At 38.1% G+C, this 12462-nt stretch overlaps 1 protein-coding gene across 1 annotated transcript in view; it reads left to right on the top strand.

Moving 5' to 3' along the window:
- The window catches only part of GIPC2 (GIPC PDZ domain containing family member 2), an 80506-nt gene extending 68641 nt beyond the window's left edge, over positions 1 to 11865 (top strand). The window contains exon 6 of the mRNA XM_051999356.1: positions 2939 to 11865. Coding sequence (XP_051855316.1) covers positions 2939 to 3093 — 155 coding nt within the window. The 3' untranslated portion in view covers positions 3094 to 11865. The remainder of the gene's footprint in view (positions 1 to 2938) is intronic.
- The last annotated feature ends 597 nt before the right edge of the window (positions 11866 to 12462 follow it).

The raw sequence follows: 12462 nt of genomic DNA, 5'->3' as shown, positions 1-12462 counted from the left end.
ACTCTAATCCCAGTGTTCTGTGCCACATAGTTACTTGTTTTCTGTTAATAATAGGCACCATGTTTCTCTTGGTAACTTGCCTCAGAATGAGAATGTATTTGTGGGACAGGGAGTAGTCCTTGCTCTGAAACTTATTAGGTAGAACTTTGGACAAATGTCTCTCAGTCTCAGTTTCCTCATTGGTAAGATGACCAGTTGGTCTCTTCCAGGTCTCAATTTAGCCATAACTTTTGAGGCCCCGTAACCTTTTGTGGCCCCGTAACCTTTTGTGGCAGGTATCACAGACTCCTTTTGTAGTCTGGTGAAACCTGTGTTTCTCAGAATTAAAAAAGGAAATCCAAAATTGTAGGATGGTGCTAAATTACAGCTAAAGGGTAGTAAAATGAAGATGTATTTTTCCTTTCCAAGTTCATAGGTCCCTGAAATCCAGTCACAGGTTCCTGGACAAATTAGTTGGATCAGATTGTGGAACACCTCAAATAATGTGGCTTTTGTTTGTATGGGTATGTGATAGGATCAGAGCTGTAAGATTGACAGGTGCTAGAATAGGTGAATTGGGAGATGGTAATGAGGGAGGGGAGTTCTGGCAATGGGACTAGTAAGGAGAAACAAGGTAAAGGCAGAATCCAAAAGCCTTGAGGCCTGATTGGAAGAGGGAGCAGTCCAGAGGACTACAGGGGTTCTGTAAAACTGTAAAAAGGATTGGTTTAACAGGGAGAGAAGGGAAATGTGAGCTCATGTTGAATTTATGTAGCTTGATAAATGTTCATTGAATCATTGATGTGGAATTGAAGACCTGGAGATTGTCAAATTTAACTTGTTTGATTTATTTAATTTTCTTCTGACTTGAACATCAAATAAAATCAGCATTTCCATATACATAACAGAAGAGGAAAAAAGCTTTGTAGATGAAACTCCAGGTCTCTATGAGTCCAAAGTGCTTAAAAAATGTTCCAAATCCAATACGTTACTTTCAAAGCCATCCTCTTTGGGATGCCTTCTGTTCTCTTTGGTGTATTTTTAAAAAGATGCTTTTAAAGATGGGTGATCTTTTATTTCTTTTTTAATTTGCTACTTAAACCTCATCTCTCTTCTTCTGCCACTCCATTGCCAACTGGACCACAGAAGAACAAAGCCCTTGTAACAAACAAACATAAACAAAATCAGTTCTCACATTGCCCAGAATTGAAAACATACATTTTATTCTGTGACTTGGGTCTGTCACTTTTCTGTCAGTAGTGGGTAGAATGCTTAGTCATTGGACCTCTGAAATTGTGGCTGGTCATTGGAGTTCTTAAGTCTTAACAATTCATTTTACAGATGAGGACACTGGTTGAGACAGATTCAGTGGCTTGCCTAGGGTCACACACATAGTAAGTGGCAGAACAGGAAGGGAGCTAGGGACCTCTGATTTCAAACGAAGTTGAATTCTGTTGAATAGGAGTGAGCTGCTTATGGGATATCCAGGCTGCGATCCCAGGCTCATGCTAGAAGGGACCTGAGAAGCCATCTTGTCCAGTTCTTTCATCCACAGTGGCCAAATGATCTGCCCACATTGAGATGGGCAATAAGTATCAGAGGCATGATTTGAATACATTCACTTTGGGTATCCAGGATGCAGGGAAAAATGAGGATCTGGAGACTGGGAAAGAAGCAAAGGGTAAAGATGGAGATTGTGTCATTCTCGGAGAAAATTGTGGAATCCATTAGAGTTAGCGTCTTCAAGGAAAGGAGAAAGCCTAAAGAGAAGAGGGCAGGAGTCATGTCATGGGGGACGAACAAATTGTGACCTAACAGATTGCCCTCATACCTCCTGAATAGTGTCTGGAAATAGCCTCTAAGAAGAAGCTTTTTCTGCTCTTGTTTATCTTAGGTGGCTGTGGAGAGACACATATCTTTCCTGAAAGACTTGAAAGCATCCTTTAGGCTCAAATCAGTTAATATCTGTGAACAAAACCTGCCAACATGTAGCCACACTAAGCACTTTTGGAGATTGCAATGGTCTTCTCTTACATTCTCTTAATGATCCTGGGGAAATGGGTGGTACAAGTATTGTTGGCCCCTTTTACAGAAACATATACTGAGGCTTTGTGAGGTGAGGTGATTGACCAGGGTCACACACTTTATGTGAATGTTCGAAGTGAGATTTGAATTTGGCATCCTCCCAAGTCCCTACAAGTTTCCTAGATCTCTAGAAATCTCCCAAATCCCTACAAGTCCAATACAGTTTCCACAATTAACAACATGCTGAGAGAAGTGGGCGTGATTCTCTGCTTCCTTATGTTTGCTTCCCTGCTCCCTCGTGGAATATCCAGAATGTTTTATCCCCCACACTCATTCATGTGTTTATGAAGAACAGAATTTTTCTGCAATTAGAGTGTTTAAAATTTGTTGCTGTTGAGTCGTTTTTCAGTTGTGTGACTCCTCATGACCCCATTTGAGATTCCCTTGGCAGAGATACTGGAGTGGTTCACCATTTCCTTTTCCAGCTCATTTTACAGATGAGGAAATCAAGGTAAACTGGTTTAAGTGACTTGCCCAGTCACATAGCTGGGTTTGATGAGTCTTTCTGACTCCAAGCCCAATGGTACCCTCTGTACTTAATCCCAACCCAGTTGTCTATTTATAATTAGTTTTGTGTTATTTACAATGTCTGATGCCTTAATTGAAATTTTTTTTTTTTTTTGCTTTTGAAAAAGAAGTTTTTTCTTTAGGTCTTCTTAATTCATAATCCTAAGTAACAATAGAAACAAAATAATTGGAATAACCAATCCTAGAATCAAAATGTTCCTAGTCTGTTTTGTTGTACTTAGTGTAACATTGACCAAATCACCATCTTTTTTCCTCTCCTGATCTTTGATGTTTATTTTTTCCAAAGAATGCTTTAAAATTTTTTCTTTTCTCCTCCTCCTCCCCCCTCCCTTCTTTTTTTTGGCAGCTACAACAATATTTGAAGCTGGAAAAGACAAGTTGAATCCAGATGAATTTGCCGTAGCACTGGATGAGGCTCTTGGAGACTTTGCATTTCCAGATGAATTTATCTTTGACGTATGGGGTGTCGTTGGAGACGCCAAACAAGGGCGATTACAATGAGATTCAAAGCTTTTATTTGAAAAGTCTATTTTAGTAGAAGTTTTAATGATGATTTCCCGAAACACCACCACCTACGTGAAATGAGATTTCTAACGCTATTGGTAGCTCTGGGTTGATTGGGTGTGTATATTTGTGACATTTGTTTCTAATGAAAAAGTAAAAAAAAAAATCCTACTGCATTGGTTTCTGGGTAATTTTAAAAGGGCTGGTCCATGTTATGAATTTGTACTAAAGATCACCTGATAGTTATTATCAATTGAAACATCAGCCCAGTGTGGTTACAGATATCAATTTGAGGCTCATTTCCACTCCATGTCCTTAGGTTCCATATTTTCTATAGTGGACACACAGCTTTTTACTCTTGCTGTATAAGTCTTTTGCTGCAGAATTTTGAAATGTGCAAGGAAAATTTTGAAATTTCTTTTTTGCATGTTACTCACTTCTCTTCCTATCCTTAGGTAAATATTAATGAGGTTCTGGGAATAAAAGAGACCCCCAAAAGGCTCCCAGGAGTAAGACACTGAGTTACTGGGGGAGAAGAAGCAGCTCATTAATCTCTTTGGGTTTGCATTGTCCCATTTCATTTCTTGCTGCTGCTGCTTTATGACGGCTCATGCATAGTTCAATCGAATCTGTTGATAATGCAAACATAGATTACATAGGGATTAGGAAGAGTTTTTTCATTTGCTTTTTGTTATTTTTTGATTAATAATAGCTAACACTTCTATAGTATTTACTCTATGCCAGGTGTTTTACAGTTATTATCTCATATGATTCTCACAACCACCGTGGGAGCTAGGTGCTATTATTTCCTCTATTTATTGAAAAATAAACATATTTGAAATATTATTGTTCTATAAAAAATGATCAGCAGGATGATTTCAGAGAAGCCTGGAGAGACTTGCATGAGATGATGCTCAGTGAAGTGAATAAAACCAAGAAGACATTGTACACAGCAACAAGAAGATTATACGATGATCGTCTCTGATGGATGTGACTCTTTTCAACAATGAGACTAATTCCAATGGTCTTATGAGAGCTGTCTACACCCAGGACTGTGAGAACTGAGTGTGGACCACAACATAGTATTTTCACTTTTATTGTTGTTTGCTAGCATCTTGTTTTCTTTCTCTCTCTCTTTTTTTCATCTGATATTTTTTGTGCAGCATGATATTTGTAGAAATATGTATAGAAGAATGGTACATGTTTACATATATTGAATTACTTGCCATCTAGGGGATAGGGTGGGGGGAAGAGAGGGAAAAAATGTGAAACACAAGACTTTACAAGGGTGAATGTTGAAAATTATCTACATGTATGTTTTAAAAATCAAGCACTTTAATAAAAAAAATGCAAAAAAGGAAAAGGAAACAGAAGTGAGCAAAGATAATGTTTGAGATTTTATTTGAACGCAGGTCTTCCTGAGTAGCACTGGGCTTGGAGTCAGGCAGACTCTTCTTTCTGAGTTCAAATCTAGTCTGAGGCACTTCCTAGCTGTATTACCCTGGGCAAGTAGCTTAATCCTCAATTTCCTGATCTCTAAAATGTGCTGGAGGAGAAAATGGCCAACCACTCTGCTATCTGCCTAGAAAACCTCAACTGGGTTCACTGAGAGTTGGATGTTCCTGAAAAACAACTGAACTGAACGTCCTAATTCCAGACCTGGTGTTCTATCCACTGGGCTTTCTAGCTGCCTGATTAGTGTGGGAGAGGGGCTGGAAGAATTTATGCCATAGGCATTTAAATAACATTTCTCCATCCATCTCTAAGCTTTTTGAAGCCCTCCAATTGTGAGTTTAGGCTCTTTGCAATTTTGACATTTATTCAAAACAAAGTTACACCAAAGATAATTTTTTTCCTGTTCTTAGAGATGGATTGTAAGTTTTCACCTCTTAGGAACTAAGATGTTGCTTCCAGATAGATCTTTTGGAAGATGAAGAAATGGTAGAAAATGGAGACATTATCTAATATGTTATTTAGTGACCCAACAGTTCCAAAGCCACATGCTATTGAGGAAATTAGGAATGAATAACTGCCCTATGAAACCTATTGGACTTTTTACGAATGGGAGATAGAAGACAAATGAATGGATTTGGCAGACATAATTTAATAAGTCACAGCATGATGTCCACAGACGCTCTCTAAATTGTAGGGGAAAGATATTTTCTTCTTTTACAGTAATCAGAAATAACTATCTGTAAGGAACAAATCTCAGGAAATCAGGAGTCACTTCTTTCCCAGGCTGGGTTATTGCCTAGATAGATAGCCCAGTTGTTTTTCTCAGAAATGTCAACCTTTTACTAGTACCAGCATGGGCTTAATCGTTTGAATCCCACTGAGTTTGATGGCATTTGAACCCAAACAGAAGTGGAGGTTCAAGAATCCCTAGTGTATAATCAGAGTAGCTTAGAAAATGTTGAATTTCTGGTTGCTGTGGGAAGGAATTTCACAAGAATGCAGCTATCTCATCTTTCATTAGTTGAAAGTCTTAGCTCTTTCCTTGAGAGTTTTCAAAATGCCTATTGATATTAGCCTCAACCCTTCCTCTTCATGATGGGAGAAGGAGTAGCTTTTGGAGATTGTAAAATAGAGGATTCTTAAGGATGAGATAATTCAGGAGCACTTAATGTACACAAGCAAGAATTGAGAGCAGCTTTCTCACTTTAGCAGTCTCATCTTTATCATTTACTGCCCATTTACTCAATGTGACTAGCTTTTTCTTTAAAAAAATTCTGCAATTTAATTTAATATCAGATATAAATTTAGAAATTTACAAGCTACTTTTAAAATTCACAAATATGAGACTTTCCCCTCCCATTCCAATTTGGATGTTTAGGTTTGAATACTCTTAACACATACATCATTTCCATTTTCTTTAAGTGGCCATCCATGGGGCATTGGCTCACAGGTCCACAGAACCAAAAGGATGAAATGCGCAGTGTTAGTGAAGGAGGCAGACACCTGAAGAGTATAGCTTTAAAAGAGATTACATGCTCTTTGTTGAATACCAAGTTTATGAAGAGTATACACTCAAGATTTGTTGAATAGAGTTTGGATTTTTGAGGCCCTATGCCTATGTCATAACTTACTGGGTCAGACTTGAGCCAGCAAGAATTTTTTCCCCCAGTGAGATCCTTTTCACTATTGCTTGTAAATATTATCTGAGTTTAATGTCTTATTGTTCTGATAAAGTTTAAAAGAAAAATCCAACCAATATTCTCTTGACTTTGTTTTGGTTTTTAATAAGCAATTGAATAAGCAAGTGACTTTTGTCATTCAAATTTAGAGCTCAAAGGGATCTTGGGGAGTAATCTAATCTAACACTAATTCCTTTTGAAATGTTGTGTAGGTTTCTTATTTTCTCCCTCATAGACATTAATATCCCTCCAACCTACACCCTGAAGCAGCCCTCATAACAAAGAAAATTAGTCAAACGAGATTGATGAGTAAAGTGTTGAGAGCACAGGGCCATACTCAATATTTTGTTGTCATGTTGAAATTGGGTTCAAGACTGGTCATTCAAATGACCCTGCACTAGCCTGCCTTTCAGGGTTGTTTTCATTTACATAATGTTACTGTGTATGTTGTTTTTCTGGCTCTGCCTAATTCTCTTTTTGCTACTTCATATGAATCTTCATATGAAAAAGAAGTGTTTCTTTGAATTCCTTTTAGTCATCCTTTGTTATTGCACAAAAATACTTGATTCCAGTAATAATCCCTCATTTTTCAACCATTTTTTTTTTTTTTTATTGTTGAGTGAGAGATTCTTCTTCCTCCATCTGGATCTTTAGAGATCAGTTCTCTTAACATATGCATCATTCTTTTTTTGTTTTCCTTTGGAATGCATTGTATCACAGTTCCACCCCTTCCCACTCCAGTCTACTTGTATGTTTAATCATTCTCTAATGAACAGACACCCATCTTGTTTTCAATTCTCTGCTTTCACAAACAGCACTGCCAGGAATATTTTGCTACATATGGATGGGGATTTTTCTTTTCTGTTTTGCCTTCTCTGAGCAGTGACATTTCAAAAGGTCTGAGCCAACTTAATAGCATTTCTCCGGCATAAGTCCAATTTATTTTTAGAATGATTAGACCAGTTTACAGTTCTACCAGTGCTGTAAGAGTGCCTACCTCCTCTGTGGAATTTCATGTAGAGAGTGATGAAAGATGGACAGAGATAGATGAAAAGTTAAAACTTGATGTTTGACTTGTATTGATTAATAGGCTGCCAGCTATTTTTCTTCTTCTAAAGGCATGCAATCTTGCTGACTCCACTGAACATTTTTGCAGATACTTCTGTTTGCTCTCATCTTGGGAGATGGTTTTCTAACTAAGGATAAGGCATTTTTATGTGATTCCCTTTGGGAAGCATCAGATGGAATTCTTGTGACCACCGAATGCTCAGGCAACATTTATTTTCTTATTGTCGATTGTTGGCGTGCTTGAAAATCTCTTTTGCAAAAGAATTTTGGTTGTTTTGGATATGCCACATACATTTCTGATAGTTATAAATGGTCAATCTCTGAGTTAGTGGTTGATTCTCAGTCCAAAATTCTATAGTAAAAACTGCTTCCAAAATCAGTTACAGAAGCTTTAGCCAATATGCAATGGACTCAATAAGCCAAACCACACTAGAGAGATGAGGAGTTCATTTCTCCCCACTGCTCTAACTTGGAACATTTTCCTCTTCACTGGAACAAACAAACTTTTGCAGGATTAGCTATTTTTTTCTCCCTTTAATGCCAGAGAGAGGTTTCATCAAGCCAGGATAGAGACACCCTGATCTTTATTAGTCCCTTATTCCAACCTCACAAAGAAACTCAATTAACTTCTTTTGTATGACAAGTTTTCTAAAGGATAATAGATGGCTCTATTAAGTTGATCTCTCCTTTCACCCAAAGATCTCAAAGTACTTATAATTCGGTGTCTCTCTCAGTTATACCCCACAATTTGCTCTAAAAGCACATTGATGTGAAAAAGCTTCTGTGATTAGTCTGCTGAAGATGCTGGATCAGGAAAGCTATTAGAAGGTGACAGGGACAGGACATGGACTTCTAAGCGGCAGTTCCAAATAAGTACTCCCTTTGGAAAATGTACCTTCATTATCCTCTTGACACAGACTGAAAGAACCATTGGAGCTGTTGCTCATCTCATGCTAATAGAATGTTTCTGAAAACCTGGAGAGAACACAATGTCAGATCATTTTTGTCCCAAGAATCCCAAAGCCGTATTCTGGGAAAAGACTCTTGGCTCTTTATGACTCTGAGAATGAAAATGTGGGTGGCTTCTGGGCTATTTCATGTGAATATTTCTTTATCTGGTTGTCTCACTATAGAACTACAGCCTCATATAAACAGTTTTAGGGAAATATTTTATCTCTCTTAGAGTTTCCTATAATAGTTGATCTTATGTCCTTCTCATCCTCGCCTCTCCCACTCTGGTGTTATCATCCTCCTTAAACTAGCTTTCCTTATCTTTTCACTTTATTTCTATCTTCTTGACCACAAGGTTGTGAGAGCAGCGATTATTTTCTTTTGGTCTATATTCCCCGTGCCAAGCACAATGCCCTGTATGCTACAGATAACTTCACAAATGATTATTGAATTGAATGATACTGATTAAAATATCTTTCATTTTTGTTTTACTGTCATGTCTGACTCTGGGCTTTTTTTTTGGCAAAGATATGGAGTGGTTTGCCATTTCATTCTTCAGTAGATCGAGAATATCAGATCAAATGACTCGCCCAGGGACACACGGCTAGTAAATGGCTGAGTCCAGATTTGAACTCTGGAAGATGAGTTGTCCTGACTGCCTAACTGCCCCATATATGTTTACTTAAAGAAGACTAATGCAATTTCAAAGAAGCTGCAGCTGAGACTGGGTGCATATTTTAGTATTTTTATAAGAAGAAAAATCATTTCCCTCACCAGTCCCCTTTTATAAACTACACATAGCTTTTTTTTTTTTTAGAATAATTTAGAGTCATTTATATAGGACAAGGACATTTGAGACAAAGTTATTTGCTTCAATGATTTGTGACTGGTTAGTTTAGATACTATTCAGTGTTTACCTCCAGATGTCTTAAATGTAGTATTGTTTGATTACAAAGCAAATTATTTTACAATATTGAGTTTAAAATATTCCTTGTATTTAAAACATGCAAGGATTTATGATTACTTAAAATAAAATACAAATTTTCATGGGGAATTCACTTATTTTAGTTCTTCTTTTCTAGAGCATGAATTTTTGATTTTAATTTTGTAGAAAAATAAACCAAGAAGCATTTATTGAAGCATCACAGATACCAGGCACAGTGACAAATATTGAAGATGTTAAGAAAAACCAAAAATAGTCCCTGATCTCAAGGAGCTTACATTCCATATGTAAATATATGTAAAAATCCAAATAGGTAAATAGGTAAAAATAGAAAATGCATAGAGAGTGGATGGAAGGTAACCAGAGAGGGTTAGGAACTAATAGCTAGTGGGGAGGCCACTTGAGAACATGAATCCTGTGCTTAATTTGGAAGAAAACTGCAAATTCTAAAAGTTGGAATTAGGGAGAGCATTTCAGGCACCGGTTATGTGGCCTGAGAGATGGGGCACAGCCAGCAGCCAGAGCAGTCTTTTTGGATTATAGAATGGGTAAGGAGAGCAATCCAAAGAAAGACTGGAAAAGGAATAAGGGATGAAGCTGGAAAGAGCTTGGAGTACACAAGAGGAGATTATGTTTCACTCCAGAGGTATCTTATTGATAATGATTGGAGTTACAGTAATAGAATGACATGATGTAAGTTGGACTTTGGGAAAACCACTTTGTTGGCTGTGGGGAGGGATGTTTTGGAGAGCCCAGGGGCCAATTTGTTTTGCTCTCCTAAAAGGGTGAATTATTTTCAGAGACTATTTTTGCTCTCTCTTTTTGAACATTCATTTCTTAAAAATTTTGAGTTCCAAATTCTTTCCTTCTCTTCAGCCTCTCCCTTATCTATCAAGAAAGCAAGAAATACAATGCCCATTTTATGGGAGGCATGCAAAAAACATATTTCTAAAATATCCATTTGCAAAAGAAAAAAAACAATCAAGAAAAATAAAGTGAAAGAAGAGTGTTTTGATCTTTACTTAGAATCCACCAATTGTCTTTCTGGAGATGAGTAGCATGTTTCTCATGGGTCTTTTGAATTGTCTTGGATCATTGACTTGATCAGAATGATGTCTTTCCCAGTTGTTAATCATTATGACATTACCATATATAGTGTCCTGATATTGCTAGTATTGCTGATAATATTAACTTCACTTCAAACCAGTTCAGACAAATCTTCCCAGTTTTTTCTAAAACCACTCCCCTCATTATTTCTTAATAAATAGGACAACAGTATTCCATCACAATCATATACTACAATTTGTTCAGTCATTCCCTGATTGATGATCATCCTTTCTATTCCAGTTCTTTGCCACCACAAAAAGAGCTGCTATCACTATTTTTGCACATTTAGGTTCTTTTCCCTTTTCTCTGATCTCTTTGGGATACAGACCCATCCTAGACACTAGAAACTAGAAACTAGAAAAAGGACAAATTAAAAATCTCCAGTTAAATACTAAATTGGAAATCCTAAAAATTAAAGATGAGATCAATAAAATTATGTGTAAAAATCAATTGAATTAATACATAAAACCAAGACAAAATAAGAGTAATTATACTTGCATTATTTGCACAGTGGTACTGTGAGAACCGTGCTTTGTAAGCCAGAAAACTTCCATTTAGCTGTGAACCATAGGATTCCTGTTGCAGCTGCTACTGCTATGATTACTATTATACCACCATCCTTACCACCACAGGAAGTGAAGGAAGGCCTCCAGCAGCGTGGATTGACCTTTTGTGGCAAACATGGGCAAGAATGGCACAGAATGGATTGTTGAAGAAAAATCCACATTGTGGGGTTCACAGAGCAATTTGAGTTTCTCAATTCAGGTGAACTTGTCAATATCAGTCTACATTAGTTAGAAAATATGTTTGGGACCAGACTGAGAGTAACACAGAAGCCTCAGAATTGACTTCAGGAAGCATTTGCCAAATGCTGGGGACCAGTGTTTGTCTTTCATTTTTGAAGAGAGCCGATGAAATTGCAGGTGATGTCTACACTGCATTGAAGTGAGAGAGTCACTCAAAGTCCCTTTCTCTCTCCAAGTCCAGTGGTAAGAGAATGACTGGCAATAGCCTGGGATGCAGTGGTTGACCTTGACTCCACAGCATCCCCTTTACCTCCTTCATGGCTGAACGAGATAAGGTGAGATCTTTCAAGACAGTTGTGAAAGTTAGGTTTCATCTATTTCAAAGTTTGAGTAGGCCTGAAGGACTTTAAGCATTAAGTCAAGGGCATACTTAAAGTGTCGCCTCCCTGCTATCTTCTTAAGGACAAAAGCCCCTCTTGCTATCTTCTTAAGGACAAAGGCCCCTTCCTGCTATCCCCTCCCTGTTATCCCCCTAAGGGCATACTTAAACCCCCTTCCTGTTATCCTCCCTATTTCAGCCAAATATGGGCAACTATGTACTTGTTGGTCAAGTTCAATTTCTTGGATAGTTCCCGGGTTTAGAATGTAAGATCCTCAGTCAATAAGGATGAGGGTCAGTGGTGGGAGGGGGAATTTGCGATAGGGATAAAAGCACCGACTCTGCCCCCTACGGTGCCTCCTCCCTTCGATTGTTTGCTCAATGGGTGAGATGCCTGTTCTCAGGGATGTAAATAAACTTTGCTTTGCTTCTAGAGATCTATCTAGTTGTTTTATTAATGGTTTCTGACCCACACATGGCCATTGGAACGAAGTGTTCCCATCCACCCACTCCACCAAAAGAAGCCTTCATATGCTGGGCAATATATACTGGAATGTGACTGCTGAACATACCATGGTTTCCTGGAGCCACAGGTAAGAGTTGAATAAGAGGGGAATACTAAAGGGGGCTGAGCAGCCCTGGAAATGGCTTGGCTGCTTTCACCCCAGAGGTTCTGAACATACTCTACACCTCCATATGTAGCTAGCTAGTTAATATATTTATTAAGCACTTTGGATCAGGCATTGTGTTGAGCCTTGGGGATACCAAGACAAGAGCAAGAAGAACTCTGCTCTCAAGGAGATGATATTCTAATGAGGAAGGTGGAAAATGTGCATAAAGGGCCATTGGAGCGCAGAGGAGACCCTCATCCATATGAGGCTGCTAGAGAGGAGGTAAGAAAGTAAGCATAAAGAGTAAGTCAAGCCAGGAGTCATGTGAGCTTTGCTGGGGTGGGGATTCATGAAATGGTAATCTGGGCTAAAAACTCCAATCAGGAGATCTAGTTTAAGGGTGAAATCTGCTGAAGAGATACACTAT

The sequence above is a fragment of the Antechinus flavipes genome, chromosome 4 (assembly GCF_016432865.1).
Source record: "Antechinus flavipes isolate AdamAnt ecotype Samford, QLD, Australia chromosome 4, AdamAnt_v2, whole genome shotgun sequence".
Lineage (NCBI taxonomy): Eukaryota > Metazoa > Chordata > Mammalia > Dasyuromorphia > Dasyuridae > Antechinus > Antechinus flavipes.
The sequence above is the reverse complement of the archived record's forward strand: the minus strand, read 5'-3'. Positions and strand labels throughout refer to the sequence as shown.